The sequence below is a fragment of the Seriola lalandi genome, unplaced genomic scaffold (genome assembly GCF_002814215.2).
Source record: "Seriola lalandi dorsalis isolate HSWRI2012SDOR001 ecotype SW California unplaced genomic scaffold, Sedor1 jcf7180002054425, whole genome shotgun sequence".
NCBI classification, from domain to species: domain Eukaryota; kingdom Metazoa; phylum Chordata; class Actinopteri; order Carangiformes; family Carangidae; genus Seriola; species Seriola lalandi.
This window is the reverse complement of record NW_019524978.1, coordinates 493,915-518,242: the sequence shown is the minus strand read 5'-3', so window position 1 is coordinate 518,242 and position 24,328 is coordinate 493,915. Positions and strand designations below refer to the sequence as shown.

Sequence of the window (24,328 nt, the reverse complement as noted above, 5' to 3'; positions counted from 1 at the left end):
AGAGATATACTACAAGATAACAAAAAACATTCTGTATTCCGTCATTCACTCAGGTTGAGTGAGGATGTTCATGTTAGTGTTGCACACAGTACTCTATAAACAAAATAAAATGCTGTTTTACAGTGATGTTAAAAGAGTCTCAAGGTCTGTGTGCTAAAGCACAGGTCGACGCTTTTATAAAATGATGTTAACATAGAACATAATATAAAGCTCCAATGAAGCAAATGTTCAACATAACCGTGTTTTTAATACCAGGGATTTACACAAAAAAAACTGCTGAATGCAGTAGGGAAACAGGAAGTTACTAAGTAGCAGTAAATATTAATCTACTTTTCAGTACTTTCTAAAGTACTTTTCAGTTTTCCAAAAGTTTTAATATTGAGTTTGTGTGTGGTGATTTTTTAAATCATTTGATAATGATAATAATAACTTCACTATAGCACTTTTCTTAACAAAGTTAAAAAGAGCTTCATAGAAAAATAAAACCAGATAAAAGAGCCTGAGCATAGAAGAAGTGAAGACAATAAAATGAATAATTCATTCTTCAGGGCATTACAACAGGCACGGTTCAGGACACACAGAGCACCACGATTCCAGCGTAAGGGAGCCACGGTGTGCGGTCACCACTCAGGATGTTAGAGGTGAAAACAGAATGAGCCGGCTCCAGGATGTTAAGTGAGTCTCTGACTCTGCTGCTCAAGTCATTACATGAATTAAATAAGAAATAAATAAAGTGCAATTAATAAATTGACAAATTTTTACAGTGAAATAATTGTAATCACAAACTAAAGGCAATCTTGATGCTTGTCACATTAATTCTAAATGAATTAAGCAATATGACTAAATGATAAGACCTGTTTCAACCTAAAATCTTCCCAATATGCACAAACCACTTACCTAATGAAGACGCAACAAGTGGAACAGTCATAAGACATTAACTGCTTCTGCTTTGTTTTGCTGCCAGATCTAAGAGGCCCATTAGTTTTGTACTGACTCTAAACTGCAAAAAGCAGGAAGTTGAACACATTATTTCAGAATAGTAGACCTTCATGCAGCTGCTCAGTGACATGCTTTTATTTTGTGAATCTAAGCCTTTCTAAGACTTTCAAGTAAATGCTTTAGTGTGGCATTGGGTATCGAAGCTACAAATCGCAGTTCCATGAAACAGAATATGATCGATAACTAAGTGATAACTTTAAGTGCTGTGTGCACTGAGATAAGAAAAGGGACCACTGTTCTGCGTGTGCTGTTGTGCTGATGTAAGCTCTGCCAGTGGCGACACTCACATCAGCCTGCACAATGAACCTAAACAGTTAACAACTGAACCTCATGATGAGAGTCTCAAGATCAGTACTGTAAATACTGAAAATAATCGATCATGAGTCTAGACATTGTCGGAGGATAATGGATAAGATGCTAGCTGCTTCAAGTGATAAAAGGTTTAATCACTACTCTGCTTATCTGTGTGTACGAGCAGCGAGGCAGTGTGATGCGGCAGAAACTCGCTGCAAGCTACATTTACTTGTGACTCATCTTCTATGTATTGAGGTCACAGTGTAAATATACATCTGCTACACATTAAACAGGTCTGTTCAAATTGACTCGGTGTACAAGCATCATGGCAGCCATATGTGTTTTTAGTGCATGGCTGCTTCCACTGCACAGCGAGGCAAGTGCACACACGCGACTCTAAGCTGATGTTGTGTCCAGTGGTCGCTAGGATGTAAGGAGCTTTCCACGAGCACTTTTAAATCCCACATCACCTCTTCTCCTCCATGAATAATTTCAAGGGCAGGGGCTGATCATTGCTAAAAGGGAGGAAGGGATCTTTACTTTAACCTCCAGTCCACCCACCCCATTCAGCATCAGTTTGTCTAGTGAATGGAAGCAGAGAGCTGCACCTGAGTTACCTCTGCAGCCAGCGACAGCGTTTCCGTACGAAACTCAGACTTTCATTTATCTTTAACTTCCATTCTGCTCACACAAGTCTCTATGACGAAAAACTTTGTAGCCGTGTTGACAGGCGTGTATGCATGCTAATGCTCTGGCTGGGGGCACAGTTGCCATGGAAACCAATTTTTCTACCTCACCTGATAAAGAAGCATTGATTCTCTCTGTGAAAGGCAAACAAGAAGAGGGGATAAGTATGGGAGGACAGCAGACAGCTTGAATGACTTACATTTTCATACAGCGCTGATGATCAGCATGTCTGTCTCTTCCCAGTTGAGTAGGTGACTCAGCTCTTTAGGAGTTTATTTAAAACATATAACTCAATGTTGAATGTTTAAACTGGGACAGTAATTTATATATTTATATAAATCTCGTTTTTGTATGAAGATGAATTCTTTAAAAATCAGTTTACACTTGCTGTATTGTTTACTGAAGACTTTTAATAGCCAATTTTTACCATATGATAATCACCAAAATGAAATCAGAGATCTCTCACCTTTTTATGTAGCTTGTTGTGTTGCTGTAGTCGCATTACAGTATGTAGATCACCTCATTTTGACCTCATACAGGCTGTAATTAGATCCGTCTACACAACGTTTGCAAGATAAAAAAAATTCCGGGTTTTTACTTTAGTTCTGTTTTGGGAACATCTTGGCTTAGATGAAAGTGCACGGTGTGTAATCTGCGTGATGAAGAACACTATGTTCTCTGGGCTTAGGTTGAAAATCAGAAATCCCTGGAGAGACCCAGTTTTCCAAGCAGGCACATTTACACAGAGAGACTGGCCTGAGCGCCAAGACCTGTTCAGAGAGCAGCCAAACTGTAATGAGAGGAGCGGGTGTTAGCGGAGCAGCAAGTACAAGCTGGTGTAGATTTATTTTATGCAGTGATGTTTATTCTCTAAGTCAAGTCAAAGTGAAGTGAATATAACATTTCATAATGAACCAGCTGATATTTAGATCCCTAGCATGTCCATTCCGGCCAATAATCTGTCCACTGAGAAATGTTCCCGAGCAGAGCATTAATAAATGAGGCAAATATCGAGTCTGGTTAAACCAGAACACGACCAAGGACATGTTAATTTACACAAGTAGAATATTTCTGTTTAGATCGGATTTTCATCCATTTAGTGAAATAAAATGTTCTCACAGAACTTTGCAGTATATGCAAATCAAGGTAAGTTTATTTATATAGTACCATTCAGACACGAGGCAATTCAAAGCTTTACAGAGGCTTGTAAATACCTCAAAAACAGAACATTAGGATGACATTAAAATACCAATGAAAAACAATAAAAACTAGTTTGAGTCATATGAAGATTGCATAAAAGGTAGGAGACTCAGGACACCATTTTAAAAGGAGTGTTGCAGTGATAAAAGACATTAAAAACAAGCAAATGCACAAGATTAAAAATATGTTACGTATGTGATTTATTGGTGAGCTGCAGCAAATAGTGATGTTTTAAGGCCTGATTGAAATGTCTCAGCAGATCTCAGGTGTTCAGGAAGCTTGTTCCACAGGTGGGGAACAGAGAAACTACAAGCTGCTTCATCTTGCTTGGTTCTGATTCTGGGAACACTAAGTAAACCTGTCCCAGATGACCTGAGGGTCTGGATGCTTCATGTCGTACAAGTAGGTCGGAGATAGTCGAACTTCTAAAGTTAGTGTGTCCATTAAGACCAGCAGATTATCCATTTGAATCAACCATTATCAGCCTGCTTCCTGCAGTTCAGGCTTGTCCTAAACATGTTGACTGACACAGTGCATCCAGTTAGACTAGAAGAAGATTCGTCCTATTAGATGAATAAATTGTGTTTAATTTTCAATTATTGAGTGTCTTTTCATAGAACATGAATTTTTATTTGAAAGGGTGTGAACAGGCTCCGTGCTCATGCATTTTAACCTCAGTGGGTAATGATTCGTAGAGTTAACAACGCCTCAGCGCCCCTGACCTCTCCTCTGAGCTGATATTTGGTGTAATGAAAGCAGCAGCATTATCACCCTGTTTGGAGCAGATGAAATACAGCCTCACTGTGATGATAGTGAAAGAGCATATTTCAGAATGTCACCTGTAGCACATCAGCCCGTCGTGTTGTCAGGAGCCGAGGCGCTTGAAGTCTGCTTCAAAGCTTCTGGGCTCCATTAACTGATCAAAGGCACTAATCCCCCAATACGCATTCAATATTTATGTATGAAAGTACAGGCTGATCCATAACAGAACCTGCTGGCATTAGACGTGGCATAAACAAAAGGCTTTACTGCAGGCTGAGATACGAGGTGTGTGCATTCTTTCACCGCACATCTGACTCATTTCACCACCAGCTGCCAAACAAAATGTGTTGTAAACTTGAAAACACAGACACCAGCCTGTGCCTGCCAGGGAGATTTGGACCAGTAGACTGCTGAAGCTCTAGCAAGGGATGACATTGATGCATCACTCACCTTCTGTGTGAAGGTGATGCAGTATCGTTGCCTACGCTTAAAAATCCTGTCAGACAGTGTCAGACGTGATATCCAATACGTACTGATTATTCTCCTAATTCTAATACAATGGAGTTGAACACTAATGTCTAATATATGAAAGAGCAGAATTTGAAGGAGCCTAATTTAAGTAATTGATGAAATCATTTGTCAAAATGCATTTCTTCTTCTCCCATTTCAGCCAGCGTGTCTCTCCATAAGTTGTCTTTATAAGACACTTTTCACAGTGGAGGTCAGACACTAATTAATGAGCAGTAGCCTGAGGGCGCTACACATAACTCCTCCCATTAAGAATACAGAACCTATGAAACAGAATGTAATTTGTCTCTTAAAGATAATTTTACTGGCAGAGCTAAAATAAGACTTTAATTTGGACACTGACCTATTTCCTTTCAAGCAGGAAGAGTTGGAGAATAATGCTGAGAGCAGACAACTTTCCTTTGTGTGTTTGGTTTAGCGTGAGTTTCCTGAACGTGTGGTCATGACTCGGAGACGGTGCATTTTATTTTCTATCTTCAGGTTTACTTGAAAGAGTGCAGGTGTTAAACAGAATGGAAATGCATTACCTATTATCTTTAAGTTGTATGTAAGTAAAATTATGTGGTTGTACATACCAATATACTTTTAATTTACATACTAAATTTATGCTCGTTAAATAGTGGTACATTTGGTATTTGAACCAAAGTGAATGGTTGAGTTCAACAATCTTAAAGATGCCTGAGCTTCAAGCAGTTGAAAAAAATCTCTAAATAAACAATTTAAACTTAAATAGAGATTAAATGTTCAAAGAGAAGTTAATATCAGACCACTAGGTCCATAAGTAGCCGTACTGAAGCTTTAATTCGTATCACACAAATCTACAAATCAAGGAATTCATGTCCATGTTGTCTTAAAGGATCAGACTAAAAATTAAACATGCCCTGTGGAGTTTGTGCAGTGTGAATATGTGTAATATCTTCACAGTACATACAGTATGTGCACCTGGTTTTGTTTGTGCTCATGTATGAGCAAAAAAACAGTGAAGAAGACGCCTGATGCCAAGTAAACACAGACGTAAACAATGATGGATTTCAGCACTCAAGAAGATTATTCTTGCAAATGTTTTATGAGGAAGTGCAATGCACTCCACTCATCTGTTAGACCTCATGCTGTGTGTTTTGATGAGAAACACCAAATACAAACAGAAATCTTATTTGTTTACTAGAAAACTCTACAGGGCCAGAAACATGTTACTGCAGTAAAGCTGCTGGAAATATGAAATCCTAACAAATTAACAAAAGCAAACAACTTATTAAATGTCTAGACTGAGCACTAACCGCTAATCATGGTCACAATCCTGCTGCTGATAATTCTTTTCATTTCAAACTGTCAAACCAAGGCCTTGAATCATTCCAACGATCAGTGGAGTCACAGCCTGGTTCAAGTGTTCACTCACTTTGAGTGAGAATAGAAATAGAAAAGAAGCAGCTCCTACAGCTCAAAGTGACCAAAAAAAAAAAAAACTTACAACATAGCAGGACTCAAGTATTTAGATACAGTACATTACATACATACATACAGTAGAATATATAATGGCTGATCTTTCAATGCACGGACAATCGTTTAGGATGAACAGCACATCCACTTTAAACCCTAAACTCAACTATACTGTAATATACTGTCATGAACTCCTGTACCTGAACTCTGTCCTTTTCTCCTTTTCACCCCACACCCTGTCACCTCCTGTCCTCTCTGCTGTCCTCTCTCCTTGCCTCCTCCTCTCCTCCTGTTTCTTCCTCCATCACCTTCTCCTTTCACATCCCCTCGGCCTCCTCTCTCTCCTCCTGTCCTCTCTGCTCTGTCCTCGCCTGCCCCCCTGTCAATGGTGGTGGCTGACAGTGACTTTGCATCCAAAATGAAAAACAGGCAGATGGGCTCGTCAGGCGGGGTGAACATTACCAAGAGCACAAGCATCAGCGGCGACATGTGTAACCTGGAGAAGACGGACGGCAGCCAGTCGGACACGGCGGTTGGCACGGTAGGCACTGACGACAAGAAGAGGCGCTCCAGCATTGGTGCCAAAATGCAGGCCATGGTTGGCATGTCGCGCAAGAGCCGTAGCACCTCTCAGCTCAGCCAAACAGGTAGGGCATCCAAGTGCACAGCCAGTGTCCTGTGTCTGTGTTCATATGTGCATCTGTCCCGTGGCCTCTTGTTGTGTCTGTGTGGGTTTCTCTGAATGTTGAGCTCTAATGTCACTCTTTCTTCTCCAGTTCTTCCTTTTCCCCACTTTGTTTTTTAACTAGAAGGGACCCTGGATTCTGCAGAGGTGAAGACAACAGCACAACTTTTTCTCACAACTTTTTCTCTCTTTTTTTCCAGGTAACAACTTTCCTGGAAATCCCTCTTTCTCTGTCTACCTCCCCGTTTTCTTCCCTTTTCTATTACACCACTGTTTCACGTTTTCATGCGTAATGCTGATATTTATTGTGCTTCTGCTGTAATGATTTGTCATTTCATTTAGAAAATGTGCTATTGCTGTAACAGCTTTGCATTTCTGCCACTGGTGACCTCAGCTGCTTGGAGCAGGCCACGTTTTGTCACCTTTCTCATGTTGTAATATTCTCCTGCCTGTGATGATTTGCGGGTGTGAATCGCTACTTCTAACTGTGGGCGTCTGCAGATGTTTGTGTTTCTTTGAGGTGCATGTGAGAGTGTGTGCACATGCAAGCTATGGAAGAGAAGGGGTGTGTTGCGTTGGTGTTTTCAAATCTATTGTCCTTCAGCTGAATCCAGGAGTATGTGTTTTTCTGCAGTGGAAAAGATTTTGTGACATTTTGCAGAACATGGGGCTATTACTTCTCTTCTCTCCTCTGTGGTTTTTTTTTTTTCTTCTATCCTACTTTCTTCTTGAAAGTGCTCAATAACTATTTGAGCGGGATTGAGCTGCTTTAGCTGGAGCCAGACAGTGTGAAAACAGCTTAGCAGGTGGTGTGTAGTGATGTCTCCGGCCAACAGATTGAGTTTTGGTCTGTTCATGTGAGGTGCCTATTCAACTCGTCTATTCAACCTTAAAGTGGTCAATAATCACTTCTACCCATCAGCACTTTCTGTCCAGATCTGACTAGATAGCATGGCCGAGGGATGGAGAGGTACATGTAGAAAGGGATGAATGGTGAGATGAGTGAGGGTGGAGGGAGCTCACGTGGCAATGCACTGCCCCCCCCCCCCCCCCCCCCCCCCCCCCCCCGGCTTGTGATTTGACTGGCACATGGGCTACTACCTTCTTACTGCGAGTGAATAATTGCTACTAATTATTAATCATGTCACCGTGCCAATCAGTAACTTTCGCTGCATTGAAATAAGGCTTTGTTAAAAATATGGATGTTGGAAGATAGAAGTGACTGTGTCATGAAGCAGTTCATGTCAAGTTGTTGACTATTAATGATGGTTATGTTGCTGAGTTGGATCACTACTCTGTTTACTTTTGGGAACAGACAAAAACCAGTTGACATTTGTTCAGATTTTTATTTTAGGATACCCACATCACAGGAACAAAGTCACACACACATGCACACACTGTTCCCCATGCAGACACAGCACACTCTGGGCAGCATGTATCTCCTAGAGCCATCAATATTTCACTCAGTGCTTCTGAGTGCATCAGATGGGGCTTGTGAGAGTGTTTCAGTATTTGAGATCTGTCTTTGGTTCTGCACCAGCACCAGCACCAGCACTGCCAAGCTGCCTTCTGCCCTACTTTGTTGTGCACTATCCTGAGAGGCTCATCGCCTGCTAAAAGGGTGCATTCAAAGGACGGTCGACTTTAAGAGGCTGCTCGGCGGTTTGTGTGCACTGCCAAATGCTGGTGGGGGGATGGGGCAGATCAGCCAAGGAGCACGTCTCTGGCTTTGACAAACACAGGTTGGTTCGATGGAAATGGATGTGCTCCCAGGTGGCCATCATGAGTAGTGTGTACACAGTTTGCAGATCTTGGTTTGAAGTGCTGGTTTTGTCCTCTCAGTCCTCCGTGGAAGGCCCCCGATTTTTCAGGAAATACAAATGTATCACTTTGTCTGAATATATGTTTGGCTAGCTGTGAGGAAGGCAGCGTACTTTGCACATAAGTTCATAAGTACAAGACACTGAGTGCAAGGGGGCAGCACAGAGCAATAACAATGGACAAGACAGAACAGACTCCATGGTATGTGGCTTCGTACATACCTTCGTGTATTCAGCAAGGCGGCAATGATTCATTATTGAGTCCATGATAAACAAAACAAGAGGATGTGGTTTAATGAGGCAGTTCAGCACAAGGCAAAGCGCTTAAACACACCTGTGATAAAGAGAGCAACCATATTTTCAAGAAAAAATCTAATTAATAGCAATGAGGTTGCCAAGAAACAAGAGTTTCACAGAGAGTTCTTTTGAGAATTTATACTGACTCTGAGTTTGACTTGAACTATTTTAGAAAAACAAAGGTTATGCGTGTCCTCATTTAGGGGCAGTATTGTTGTTAAGCCTGTCATCATTAGCTGATACATCTAGTGGTACGTTATGTTTTAAGCTCACCGGAGAGCAATTTATTCCCAGTACACCCCAAACCAAACAGCTGCTACACAGCCTGACCCTGCTGAAACCATTCAGCTCATTGAAAATCAATGAATGTCCATGCATTTATCTGCACGTCTTTGTATATTTCCCTTGTGATTGGATCTGGAAAAATTTTTTTTCTATTTATTAATTCCAGTGCATTTACAGTCTGTGCTACATATTCTCCATGGAGAGGCTGTCATAAAGAAACATGCTGATGAAGATGTTGTCAGCAGTTTACAGAACTGACCTTCTGTTCAGATTTACTGTGAATCACACACACAAATACTGTTTGCATCCTTATTCCATATTCTACCTAAAACATTGCAAATGATGTATTACTGCCCTGTATACTTTGCATTGGCATCCATATGCCATTTGAAAACAATAGGAACATGTTGCTGCAGATGCACCATTAGTCCCTCTCCACTCCACAGCATTGTGCCTTTAACAGTGTGCAGTATTGTGCAAAATGCCACAGTATTTTTAAGGCCATTTGCTCAGGACAAGATGATTCTTTGACCTCTTCTAGCAGCTTTCTGGAACTGTACTGCAGAGAGGGATTTGGTATGTGCGCATTCAGCCAAACTTAAAAATGAGCTTCCCGCTCTGCGCTGTGTGGAGCTCTCTGGTCCATGCCATAATGTGAATTATTCAGGATTATTTGAGTTCCCTTAATTTTCTTTCCACTCTGACCAGTTTGCACATCAGGAGCTCCTTCAGTCCAGTGAAGTTTCTTTTCACCGTCTGTCTTTCACAACACTGAAGAAATATTAAGCAATTTTCTTCTACAATATTTCTACAGCAGGTAGCATCAGCCGGACAATCAGTTTCAGTAGTTTTAGCCCATTATGGCCTCAGTCTAAGAGTGTGGATGGTGTCCCAGAAAAATAATCAACAGCAATCTTTACAGCTCAGCACCAGCTGACTATTAAGGCTGAGGAGGTGAACAGTGCAGGAAACACAGAAAATTGGGCCTTAATAGGCAAAAACAGGCGAAAGTGCCTGCAGTGATATAGAAATAAGAGAAAGATGGAATCAGTGGGGAGGATTCTGAGTATGTGGTATAATACATTGTCAGTAACATCTAGCTTCCTGGTTCCCTGGATGCAGCCTTGAGTATTCAACAATAATTGTTCTTTCGTCCTTCTTTTCTCTACCTGACCCTGAGAGAAACTCACCATTGTGATAGATGTGATACTTTAATCACTTGTTTTTTCCCAGCACTGTTCTGAAATGTTGGCGTTGCATTATGCCATAGCATATATGACACTGCATTTGATTAAGTGCTGATGCACGACCTAACACCTCAGTCACATTTCTAGGTAACTGTTTATACAGTGCATACACTATGCTGTGCTGCTGTTTCATACATTCAGAATTAAAATATTAAGCATTTTCTGACAAGTAATAAGTCTCCAGGCTCTCTCTGTTTATTGGTAAATTCAACACTTTACTAAGAGGTAAATGTTTTATTCATGCAAAAATATCCACATGTATACAGGAGAGAACGATGCTCTGGCTGCCCCCTCCTCTCTCACTGCTCTCTCATCTACACCAGGTACTGACGTAGTTCTGGACCTCCGAAGTCCTCAGACTGTTTTGTATGTGGTAAAATAGCTGAACTTTGAGCTTTCAGCCGAGGTAATTTGTCTTCTGTGTTGAGTTGGGTGCCTATCTCAGCAGCTCCTCCGATTGCTGAGGCTGCTAATTAATCTCCTTGGGGGCTGGAGCAGACATGCGGCTCTCAGGATGATGCATGGAAGGAACACAGCAGCACAAGTACAACCGAGGCTGAGGGACACCAGCGCTCTACTGCTCTCTCGCCTCGCTCTCCTTCTTTCTACCTTACTTAGTGTCTCATTGAGTCCAAACTGATATTTGTATCTCCCTCTCATCATATCCCTTCTCTGTGTTCTTCCTCACCTTCACTTCTCTCCTTCACTTCTCCCATAAGATTCGCAGTATCCTTCCCTGTCTACTTTTCCCTCTGCTGCTCCCTCTCCTCCATTTCCCTCTCTCTCCATCTCCATTACAACAATCCACAAGAGGACGCGTGGCTGTTAATCTCTGCAGTGACCTAAATGTGTGGGTATACTGTAGGAGCGGTGCTGCTTTTATAGGTTTCAAATTTTATTAGTGGATCCACTGCAATATACCAAGCATGATGAACCTACTTGCACTCAGAGGAACAGAGAACAGAAAATCCTTGTGACAATAGTTTCCGCAGATTTTTTTGATTTTTCTCTTGTACTGCTTCCACCACGGTGGTGCAGCTGGAGCTGAAGTTTGTCTGTTGCAGTTTTTCCACGTTGGTTGTTGTATCCCACAATTATAGTGTGTTGTTAACTGTCACACTGAGGATTGGGATTTGTCAAGGGCAGCAACCAGTCCTGATGAAGTGTCTGTGTTTTCTGATCATTGTACAGGTTTGAGGCTGCCACTTTCAAAGATCCCAGTATAACCTTACAGGATTGCTTATATACAAACTCACATTGCTGGCATTTACAATAAGTCCAATTTATTACACTCACATTGTAGGGTGCTCGTGCATGCGCTTGTTCACTCTACTATGTCAATGCTGATGCAAAAGAGGGGAAAAGTGCAGGGGTACAGTTTCTGTTTCCATGGTCACTGCAAACGATATGCAGAAAACATCATGTTGTGATTGATTCATTTGACAGATATTACGATATGAGTCACATTTTAGTGGGAAAGGTCAGTTTTGCATTTTCACAGAAAAATATAAAAATGCTGATTTGATTGAACAAGCACATTCCCTCGCACCTGAGGAATTTAGTTTGGAGCAGGGCATCTCTGTGATTTGGATGTTGCCCTTAGTCATATTGCAATTTCAGTAATATTGCGATTAATTGTTAAACCCTAGTCCCTGTATATTTTCTCTTAGGTTCTGTGCACCTGGAGTAGAAATCAAACACATCAGGTCACCGTTAGGTAAAATACAAATTTGGGCTTAAGATGCTATTCATTCTTATGGAATGAATCTGAAGTCTTGCAGTTAAACAAATGTGAAATTAGGTGAGGTTAGAGCTTTTTCACTGTTGCTGTCAGGCTTCATAATGGCAGAGCTGAGTGGCACTAAAAACAAGAGTATACTGACTAACCTTTCAAAGCAAACAGTGTTTTTCCCCTAAACACTGAGATGATAATACCCTTGTCAGATACTTCACTGTGCACAGAAATGGAGACATTTTTTCATGGTATTAGAATCACAAGTAAGACTTGGTGAGACTGCTTAACCTTTATCTGAAATAGTTCTTCTGTAACTGTTGTATTAATTACTGATCACTTTATGTTTATTCATGAGCTGTGATGTGACTATCAGAGTTGGTGGACTAAATAAATTGTTTTCACACTGAGAGCAGCACATGGTGTCTCGTAGCAGACAATGTACTCTGCGTTATCCAAGAAATTAACCAATGTCCTTGTTGTTTTGAAGATGTTTTTTTTCTGTTTTGTGGTAATTATGCCGAAGCATAATTTAGCTGTGATCCAATTAGAGCAGAAAAATATGTCACGTTGACCCTGGATATACACGAACAGTGACCCAGCAAGCTGTGGAGGAACCAGCCTCTGGTCCTTGCTGATGTTGCCACTTGACAAAAGCAATATTTTTATAGTGCTGCTATTGAGACGGAAGTGTTCTTAACTGATTTACTCTTGATTCCTGATTACGCTACTAATTATTTTCTAACAGATTTTCCATTGGGTCTGTTGAAATTCATTGAAATTGACATGAGTTTGCCAGAGTGCTCCTGCACATATATTTACAGTTTCATTTGAAACCTTCAGTCAGACTTTCCTTATAAAAAGAAATATTTCTGGTGGCGTATTATCCGTCTTCACTCAGCTTGTCATCTAAAAGCTGTTGATTCATCCTGTAAACCCTGCCATGCTCCCTCAGCTGCTCGGCGTGTCCTGCCTGCAGTTTGGCTCATGTTCCTCAGCCATATGTCTCTGTTGCCTCAGTCTGAGGCTTGGACACAGTTTAGGACACACTTGCGTCCACTTGTGTACCACATTTGAGTACAGTTCATTCTTGCTTCCCATCTGAACTGGACTAAAAATGAACTTCCACCTTGCATTTTTAGATTTTTTAAGTGCTGCTAAAAATACTGTGTGGACTTCCTCTTCAAATTGTTTTGTCTCCAGAAGCTGACAGCCACTCTGTAAGTGTCAGTCAAAGAGGAAGTCTGAAGAGACATGCTGTAGAAAAATACTGTGGTCAGTTTAGTCATGGATCATCATATGATGATGTTTCTGCTCATTTGGCCATAAAAGTGGTTAAAACAGGCTTGTTTCCTCTTACATGTATGAGAAATAATCATTGTGACATGTTTGGTGTAATTTTCACACACAAGGGAAGCTTTTACATATCGCAGTAGTTTGTTATGGTTCTAAAAAAGTAAGCTGGGGTGATGTCAGCTCGTATAATGATCTTTCATATCCACACGTAAGGCTTGGCAGTGTTTAGATCCCCTTTCTCTCTCTGGTTAGCTCTCCATCTGTTGTAGCTTCAGTGTTTGCACCACTGAGTGAAGGGAGGCAGCCAGGGGACGGACTGTTCCAACTGCTACACCGCCTGCATTTCACGTTTCAAACAAGCCTCTCTCCCCTCACACCTTCCGCTGAAGGCGTGAACCTTTTCAGTGAAGGCGTGAAGTGAATGGCAGGACACAGTGTGTGTACATGTTTTGGGTGTAAAATCTTTTATTATATACACATATATATGAAACACGAGTGTTATACCATGAAGAAGATTCTTCATGATTCTTATTTCTGTGCTTTCACTTGCATGTCATGCAGGATTACAGTTACATTAATTCGAATTTTTATGTTAACATTCAGTCTAAAACATGTGTCATGCAGAAGATTGTTTTATCACCTAACTCTGCAGTTCTACAAGCTGTAGTAAAGGCCCACTGCTCTCATGAACCTTCCAGGCAGCATTTTCTAGGTAGGAAGTATGATGAGTGGACTCTATGCTGCTTATCCAGTTTTATATTAGTCCCAGGAGTTGTTGGAAGCCATAACAGAGCTAGTGGAATGAAAGTGTACACAAGCATGTGATATTCTATAATTAAATCAATTTCACATTATAAATCTCATCATATCTGAGCTACACACACACAATAGGAAACTGCACTTCTAGACTGCAGGGCTGGTCTGCATCAAGGTAGACAGAAGGGAATGTAAACGGAGAGAAGAGAAAGTGTTTGCCTACGTTTGGGCTGTACTGGTGTGTGTCCAGGTGTGTGCACACTTAAGGTGCTTGCAAGTGTGTGTTTGCCTACATCCGTGCGTGTGACTGCCAGGGTTAGAGTCCTCCATTAAGCTGTGTTTACTGTGTGTAGGACCAGAGTCGCTGTCTGACGCTCATCCTGGCCCGGTCTCATCAATTAATAAGACGTCTGAGGGTTTCCGGCTGTGATCCCAGCCGCCTGCCGGGCAGAACTTACATTCGACTTCTGGGATATTGCGCTCTTTTGTTGTTGTAGTAGAATTGGTGAGATTCTTCACATTCCTGCCTTCTGAGGTGCCTGTGATTTGGAGTCGTGTGGTCACTGTCATGTCAGTTTGTCATAGCTTGGAGTGAGAGCAGATATGTTGCACAATGTGCTTTAATTTTACTCCATACCAGTCATGCTGTTGTGAAATCAGAGAACACCAGCATTGCCTAAAATGGAGATTTTCTAGAACAAGGATTACCTTTTTGATAATAATATTAATAATAATTATTATATTAATAACTTTATTTATATAGCACCTTTAAACAGTTTATAAAGTGCTTTGACAAACGAAGCAAAAGCAATTATAGGCAAGAGGCTGGATAGAGAGGCCAAAGAGTTAAATTAAAGAGGGACGACATACAATATACTGGAATTTAAATAAGGACAATCACCTTAAAGACCTGAATGAAAGGTCTGAAGACCTGAGTTAGAATTTAAAAAAAAAACAAAGACCATCTGATAGTAACTTATAAATTCCCCTTAACACATTCTTCATCTCACCAGTAATCCCCTCTCTGGTCTTTGTAACTAAAGTGACACATTTTCTATAAAGAGATGAGCTGAAGAGACCTGGATTCTCATGTTTCTTCAGGCATGATTTTATACTTGTTTGAAGTACTTTAATCTCTAATGAACAAACTTTTACTTTGTTGATAATGTTATGTATTGCGTGACAAATGAAAGTTTTCCTGTGGCTTTTCATGTAAGGTGTGAACTCTTTTGAATCTTTGAACAGATTTGCCAAGACTGTAATTAACTTCTTTTTCTTTCATCAGGTGTCGTGCGTGCATGTCTCTATCTCTCTGTCAGCGTGAAGTGGGTCAATGGATAAGAATAAACGGTGTCTTACAGTAGCTGTGAAAGTTTAAACAACCAACACGTGCCAAATGTGTTTTTTAGAGTGAATGGCTATCTACTGTTGCCATGTGTGCAATGACGCATTAGCTGTGACTTAGACAGAGGACAGATGAATTGTCATTGTGTTGTTGGTTTTTATTTTGACCAAGCACATGTTTGAACCAGATTTTTTCTTTTGCAAAATTAATTTCACTACTCACTACTTTTATGATTCCATGTTGTAGCCATGTTCCTGGCTTTGTGCTTCCTCAGAGCGTCAACCTATTTATCCCATTTTGTCACCTCAGAGCCCAGTGAAAGACTAACTACACAATTGGTAATTAATCTAATCCTTATAGTTTTGTTGTGTGTGACAGACATTACAAAAAACTCACCATCAAAAACTGTTGAGTTGAGGTGACAATTAAGAGTTAGAGTTAAAGTTAATATCTACTTTTAAATTGATGTATTGTCATTGCATCCATCTATTTTGTGGAATATCATGAAATAGAAAACTCTGTTGTTATTAAAACATCAGTCAGATGTCAGGTTGTACTTGCAGTTGTAGAATCATCTGTGACCTCCTGCTGCTGTAGAGGGGCTAATGTTCAGATTTCAGCTTTCACTGGAGCTGAGTGAAGCTGAAAAGATTCAGTATATAACAGAATCTCCTGCTGATACTATATGTTCAGATTATATTGGCTGTGGCAGTCCTGACGTGTGTGCTACAAATAAAAAATGTGAACAGCAAGTGTTTGGACAGTGATACACTGAGCATTTTGCTGCAGCTTTTGTGTACAAATAAGATTCTAGCAGCATTGTGAGGCTGGACTATGGCACAGCAATGCTTTGAGCTAAATGCTAACATCAGCATGCTAAAATGCTCACAATATCAATGCATTGTTCACATAATGTTTACCTTCTCCATATCCATATATGTTAGCATGCTAACATTTGCTATTTAGCACTAATCAGAAGGTACACTGATGTGTATGTCATTAGTTTTGCATGTATTTGGTCATAAACCAAAGTGGACAACTGGACAAATTAAAATTTTGACCTGATGATGGTGCTAGATTAAAAAGTTAAGGGATCACCAAAGTCAGTACAATTCATCCATCCAACAGTAATAAAGCCATGTCACTAAAAGCTACAAACGTCAACCTCATGGTGTCAGAGGAAAAGTCATGGTATCACCAATGTTAGCTGGCTTCATCCTCTTAGGAACATAAATGTATGCGCAAAACTTTCACCCAATAGTTGCTCAAATATTTCAGTGTGAACCGAAGTGATGGACTGACAATCAGAACAACAGAGTGACATTGTCATCCCCGGAGCCACAGCGCTAGTCTGTTTAAAAACCTATAAAATACACAAAGACATAACTTCTCCTTAAATGAGTTAGCTTTTTGATTCATTAAAATAAATACATCCTGTGGATTAATGACACTGTTTGACTGAACCAAAGCTTTGAATTATAGGCCTATGCTTTCATAAAGAAATTGCACCAGTTGGTTGTAATGTAATTGTGTGTGTTAGTCCAGTTTCCCTCTAGCTGTAAAAGTGCTTTTATTTGGCTGTACTGACCTAGATGAAACCTGCAAATTGCCGCCATGCTTGAAGCAGCTCCTTCATGGAAGTAGGTTGCAGTGTCTCTTAGAGAGGAACTTTAGTCTCAGTGATAACACTACAGGGAGCTTGCTATATTTATAATAGTGCACCAGAATCGTCTTGTCCTGTGCCTATTCTGCCAGATACATTCAGAACAAAAGCACCACAGTTTCTTCTCTAGCAACATGTCAAAGCAGCACAGATTCACATGATTTTTTACCAAGCTGCGGTGGTGACAGTTACCAGAGGAACAGAAGTTTAGTATTAGCTGTCACATGTCATGCCAGTAGCAGATTTATTAGTATTTCAGGGACCACCAGTGAAGAGAGCGCTTCCCTGAGCACTGCTGCTGTGTGTTTCAGCTCCGGAGTGTTTAAAACATCCTGACCTCAGGTTTCCACAAATGGTAGAAATGGAGTGAAAAAATGTCAATGTTTTGGTGAATTTGACACTAATTCAAACAAAGAGCTTTTCTGATTATTTGAAACTGTGCTTTGTGATTGGTCAGGGGAAACACAACACAACAGAGCTGTGTAATAGAGGATGTAGAAGGGTGATGGATGAAGTTTTCAGGTTGTGCATGTGACTGTGATCGTCCACTTGGTTTTGTTATTCTCAGCAGCTATAAAAAGAGTCGGAATGAGCAAAGTGAATTCCTCCCAACACAACACGGCTGTGATAATGTAGTAACAGAAGAAAAAGACGTAAGGAGTAAATTAGAGTTGGAGTTTGGCACGTGAACTTTGAGTGACCAGCATGTGGCTGCAGCAGGGCTGCTGGCAGACCTAATGACAGCTTGTTTTCACTGGCGCCTGTGGATTAGATGAGTAGAGGGAGGGATGGAGGGACAGAGGATGGAGAGAAGAGGAAAATAACTGTGATAAATGGCACAAAAGAGTGTGAAAAAAAAGAAAAAGCAAATGATAAAAGAAGAGGTAAAAAACAGAGTGGTGAATAACAGACTGGGGAGGGGGGGGCTCAGTATCTCTGGGTAGAGCTTGTGCACCCGCAGAGCCAGCCGAGGTGCGCCTGAGCAGCCTGGCGCCCTGATTGGTGGAGCGCAATGCAGCTCTCTCCCCTCCCCCCCTGAAGAAAGAGGTGCAGCAGGAACGTCAGACCCAGACAGCACAAGACTCAGCTACTGAAGCAACGCTTTTCTGAAGCTCTGCTTAAGATGCACTTTACAGAGCATCTAGGGATAAACTAAATGAGAACACAGACCTGATCTACTACAGCATAGCAGTGTCCTCTACTACTGGCTTTAGGAATTTATCAAATTCATCAGATTAGATTTGAGCAGGTTTTTAAACCTTTACCAGTAATATCAGCTGACGTCTGGTGGATTCAATTCACCGCATTGAGAAGGACAGCCGCTGGTCACCATGGGCAGGCAGGGGCACGATACCTCTGCTCCGGCTCATGGGATGCGTATCCAACGCTCCCAGAGCAAGATGAGTCTGTCTGCATCATTTGAAGCGCTGGCCGTCTATTTCCCCTGCATGAACTCCTTCGATGAGGAGGACGGAGGTAAGATGACAACAGGGGAAATGTCACAGCATGCACTGCTGGTTAAACTGAGGGATGGCAGTGAGGGGGGAGATGGATGTAGGATTAGTGGGAAGATACAGAGGTATTGATTGTTGGGAGAACTGGGACAGGTTGAAAGATGTCATTAGTTTAATTGGGATGGCAGGATAGTTCAGTTACAAAAATAATATGATGGTTGAGCTGTGTGTACACTGTTTATATGATAAATTGGAAGTTGATATCTTTGCCTGCAGCTCAAGAATAATCAGTTTATTATCCAGGCTCTCAGTTTGTTGTGAAATAGACCCACTGCTTCTGTTGTTGCTGCTGTCGTCAGTGGTTGTGTTGTTAGTGTGGATTCTTAATGGAACCAGTGTGTTTGCTGTTACCTGCTGCTAGTGGATACTTCCTAGTTTCAACAACCTCTCATCTCCTCTTGATGATTTCTAAAAGTGACTGTGAATGGCAAGAGAGGATTTAGTAACTGCAATGAATCATTGTTTAGCACCTTGTGGGCAGCCGTTCATTCATTGTTCTATGATTGTCGCTTCAAATGTCCTGACCAGTGGTGAGGACGCCTTCTGTATGTGTTTATATTTATAAGGTGGTGTAATCACTTCCTATTCTAGTGATAGGGGATTTATTTACAGACAAATACAATAGTTCATAGATTTGCAAAGCAGAAGACCACACCAGCTTTTTTTTTTTTTTTCTCTTTTTATAGCTACAACTCCACACACTCGTACACAAACTTCCACTGCTGGCAGCCGAGCAGCCACTTCATTGTCTCTTCCTGTCTGGCAGGGCGGAGATTTTGAGGTCAGTGACCCTTTTGATGTCGAGCCAGTTTGTCTAACTTTTAGGCTTCTGCTGCCTCAGGCTGCTGCTGACACATACTTTACTTTTAATTACTTATAATGCAGTTGTGTGTGTACTTTTTTGTAGATAAAGTAGTTACGTGTGTGTATGCTGTACATGGGAACAGTATGTCAGAGTCATTGCCTTTAAATGAAAGTCTATGCCATGGTTTGCTTATGGTTTGGTCTATTAGTTTGCGTGAGAAAAAAGTCTACAGTCTTTGGTTTTATCATATTAATAAGAATTATATAAGATCACCTATTCATCAATAATTCTGTAACAGGGCTGCATATCAGTGACATTGCACCACAAAAGGGGGGGGGGGGTATTCATTAGCCTGAACATGGTGTGTTCTCAGTGTTCATTGATAACATCTGACTGGCCGCTGATTGGCAGCAGAGGTGTATGAGCTGCGTTTCGCTGCAGACGTCAGAGACGACCTCCGTGGCTGCGTCTCCTATTGTAACGTGTGTGCAGAGCAGGAAGAGGAGGCGGAGGCCATCTGAATAACTGAGATTCCAAGGCTGAAAGGCTTCATGTCTGTTTATGCCTGTGTGAGATAGGACACAGGAGCATCACTCCTCTCCTCAGCTCCTCCTCTGACAAGCCGAGGAAGCAGGGAGGAAGGAGAGTGAAGACAGCAGGCGCCACAGAGGTCCTGTGATGATGCTGGTTTAGGAATGATGTAGTCTAGACATGATTCATCCGTTCAAACTGGGGAAATAGAAGGTAAAGTTTACTTAAGATCTGTGAATAGGTGGCCAATTGTTTGTTACTTTACTTTGCACCTGGAGGTTGCAAACACTGAACTGACGGTAACTCAGTGTTATTACTTTTGTCTGGATTTGCAATGATGATCTGGCCACTGGGAAATAACACACTGCCCTCATTTTGCATTAATTTGATTACAGGTGAGGAAGAAGAAATTCCATGACTCTAATAGGAGAAATAATAATAATCTTGGATAATTAATCTTTGATTGCACCACAGCCATGCGCATCATGTTTTTAAAACTTGGAGAATAAGCACATATTTTCACACATTTTTTAGATACCTGTTTAACGGAGCTTAATAGATGAATATAAAGTGTTTGAATCTCTTTTAAGCTCCTAAGCATCTTTGCTGTTTGATGCAGTGAGTGAAGGCAAAATTTCTAATCTCTCTCTTAATGGGATATGAAATGACACATAGTAGAGATACTGTGTGTGTGTTTGTGTGTGTGTGTTTGTTTGTTGTTTGTGTGCTGATCGCCAGGCGTGATTCCAGTAGTGGAGCATTCATACTATACTTGTGTGTGTAGGTATGTTGCACGTCTGCCACAGGCGCAGCCACGTGACCCCGCACGCAGGCTGTGAGGGAGATGAGCAGCAGCGGGGCTAATGGGGGAAGTCAGCTGTCATATGGGATCAGTTAGGATGGGTGGGGGTGTGGGGATGTTTGTAGGTGGAGCATGGACTTGATACGGTTCCCACAAGACCCCCGTAGGCAGTCGGTAGTACAGACCAGCGGAGGTCTGTACATGTTGTTCTGCTCAACAGATACACGAAGAGCCACAGTTGTGTAGAGCTTGATTTGGTGACTTTGTTTGATTATCACAGTGAAATTACTCTGATCCTTCCCACAACAAACTACACTCATGTCTTGGTGTAGAGATGAATTGTAATCCAGTGTTGTCTTGCTTTTTGTTTTCACTGTGGAATGATTTTTCATGAGTCAATGAAAGCACTGCGATGTCAGAAATAATCCATGTGAAGGCAACTGAACGCAGCATGAGTCACAAAGTGATTCAGTGTCATGGATTGACAGTCTATATCCCTCTCTCTCTCTCTCTCCCTCTCTCTTTCTTTGCATGTGTCAACCTGTGTGCAGAAGCAGGAGGTAAGAAGTTGCGCAGCACTATCCAGAGGAGTACGGAGACGGGCCTGGCGGTGGAGATGAGGAGCAGGATGACTCGGCAGGCGAGCCGGGAGTCCACGGACGGCAGCATGAACAGCTACAGCTCCGAGGGAAAGTAAGGAGACGAGGACTCACACTCGCACTGGGGACAATAGAAAAGCTCCTACTCATGTTTTACTGGGAGCAGTTACACAGCAAACACTGCCAACATTTCAAAACTTAATTTGATTACTCATATCAGATTTCACTTTTTCTAATCCCTTTGACATTTAATAATCACAGCCACCCTCTTGCCCTAAAGCATGGTCTTTAATCTACACTACCCTACTTAACTTCTGTGGTAACAAATGTGTGTGTTTCTCTGTTTCAGCCTCATCTTCCCTGGGGTGCGGCTCTCCTCAGATGCCCAGTTCAGTGACTTCCTGGATGGTCTGGGTCCTGCCCAGCTGGTTGGACGACAGACATTGGCTACTCCACCTATGGGTGAGAACAAGAATCCCTTCATTCAATACACTCACTTGGTAATTTGGTAATTGTGAGTGATTTTGTTCCTCATATACTATAAAATATTTAATCATTATATTTGCTGTTCAGGTGACATCCAGATAGGCATGGTGGAGAAGAAAGGAGCACTGGAGGTAGAGGTCATTAGAGCCCGTGGTCTTGTGGGAAAACCAGGTTCCAAGTCACTGCCAGGTAATTTCAGCTTCATTATTATAGGCAGTAAAATGTTAATAAATAATGAGTAATATAAGTTGTAACATCTCCTCTCCTGTCCTCTCAGCACCATATGTCAAGGTCTACCTTTTGGAAAATGGAGTCTGCATAGCCAAAAAGAAAACAAAAGTAGCAAGAAAAACCTTGGATCCTCTTTACCAGCAGCAACTGCCGTTTGAGGAGAGTCCGGGAGGAAAGGTTTTACAGGTAAGTTAAGTCAGTAATTAAAGTGGAAACTCGCAGTCAGTTCTCGTATAACATCACATTTTCACAAAATCTATACTTGGAGTAAAACTCTTTTTTCTGTGTTCCTCCCTGCAGGTCATAGTATGGGGAGACTATGGACGTATGGACCAAGATGTGTATAAGAGACAGGATGTACAATCTACCATCATTCTTTCTCTGTTGATATATTGTATGAAAATTAAAAGAGAAAAAATATTTTTTTTCCTTTTTAGTTGATTTGCATGGACACAAATTTAGCTGAATAAAAAAAAAAAAATTATTTTCTTGAGGCTGCAACTTGCAAAAAAGATGAAAAATAAATAAAACAGATCAGCCATTTTCAACAATTTATATTATTTTTAAAGATAAATTTCACTAGTGCATGGTTTTCAAGGGGAGTGAATGCAACATCGTGATTAAAAAAAAAAGAAGACATCGTTTATCATTCTTTAGACCATTCGTGAGTCTGTGTTTTGCAGACATGCAGATAAGAGAAACTTAAAGGAAACTTTTGGAGTTATTTAACAGAAAATGTTTATGTGACAAAAAGTGATAATGAAAATAAATGTAAATTATTTATTTCATTGTAAAAAGGCTCAGGCCTTATAAAGATAAACATTATGTGCAAATTGTACATGTTTCTCTTTCTTCCTTGTCCCAGGGTACCTCTCATTGTACTATTCATTGCTACCATTGTTCAGTCCCCTGATATTGTCCAGATTTTAGGACTGTTGGTTATTTTACAGTTCTGTATTGTTTCAGTATGTATTTTATTTTGGATTTGATTTGTTTAACAAGCATGTTGAAAAGGATTTTCTGCAACATGGCTTGGGCACACCTTACAGTAACTCAGCATGTTTTGATAAAGATGATATTTGGAATTTTTGCAGTTTCTTGTACAGTGCATGTCAACTTCATTACTTTTCTCCCTCCCCCTTGAATTGAACTCTACAGCAAATTAGTTCTTGGTCTTCCACGGCCAGTTATTGAAGTTTTAACAAAAACATTCCACCCCCAAAGTCATATTTTCTTTCAGGTTTTTGAGAAAAAAAAAGTGACAAGGAAAATATTTTATATTTAATGGAGGTTTACGAAACAGTTGTGATTGCAAGTGTATTTTATTCCAGTATTGTTGACGAACATGCAAAAATAATCTGTATTGGTACAGCAAGAGGTCTATACCTAATCAAGAGGCAGCAAACATGCAAAAGATGTGTGTTGCTATGGTTCAATTTTACAGGCATTGTTTGTGAAGATGAGCTAATCACAAGTTCAAATAACAAGGGATATTGCCACAGAAAATGTTTTTTTCTTGTTTTAATGAAAATGAAATTAATTTACTATATTTTTGTTAGTTTTATTTAAAAGCCAAGACCAGTTTATTTTTTATTTTCTATTTTTAGTAATTGAAAATACTTCTCATGTCTGGGAGGTATATGAATCTTATAGTTGCAGTATGTCTGAATGAAATTGAGGCATTGAGGCATTATTCCTTTTCCACATGAAGATAATGCGTTTTAATCTCCAAGAAAACCTTGTCGCTGTCACAGGCTACAGCATATATTTTCATTTCAATTTTCATTGTACATACATTTAGATGTCAGAATTTGAATAAACAAGCTACCATGAATAGATTGATAGACTCTTTTGGAACAGGAAGAATGCCTCACATGATGACAAAGACATATGTTATTTATCCTTTTGAATGCCTTTTAATTTTCTCTTTTTGGTGCAATGTGTTAATGCCAAGGCTATGTCTTGGTTAAGTATGGTTGAGTACAGAGATTTATGTAAGTTATTTTTCAAATTAAAAATAAAAAATGATATTACACTGATGCCAAGTGTTGGGTGATGAGATGAACACACAAAAAGAAGGTTGCTGAGAAGGTTGAAATCTAATTTTGAAATCTCCCAAGAGTCACAGAAGAGATTTTGTAACCGTTTTCACAAGAGTAAAGTAATTCCCCATCACCACTAACCTGAACTTCATATGTAAAACTGGTCTAAAATTAAAACGGCCCTTTAATGGAAAATGAAAACAGTAAGATTGTGAAGCATACCTCTCTTATTTCTAGCAGAAAGTAAGTTACCTGGTTACCAGCTTGTTCCTGATTAGCTGAGCT

The 24,328-nt window shown here is 40.6% G+C and overlaps 1 protein-coding gene across 1 annotated transcript in view; it reads left to right on the top strand.

The window, feature by feature from the left end:
• The window catches only part of rims2a (regulating synaptic membrane exocytosis 2a), a 100,690-nt gene extending 77,994 nt beyond the window's left edge, over positions 1-22,696 (top strand). Inside the window, exons 20-26 of the mRNA XM_087175178.1 lie at positions 6,310-6,554; positions 21,237-21,378; positions 21,634-21,746; positions 21,858-21,959; positions 22,048-22,187; positions 22,302-22,358; positions 22,685-22,696. Coding sequence (XP_087031304.1) covers positions 6,310-6,554; positions 21,237-21,378; positions 21,634-21,746; positions 21,858-21,959; positions 22,048-22,187; positions 22,302-22,358; positions 22,685-22,696 — 811 coding nt within the window. The remainder of the gene's footprint in view (positions 1-6,309; positions 6,555-21,236; positions 21,379-21,633; positions 21,747-21,857; positions 21,960-22,047; positions 22,188-22,301; positions 22,359-22,684) is intronic.
• Positions 22,697-24,328: the final 1,632 nt, after the last annotated feature.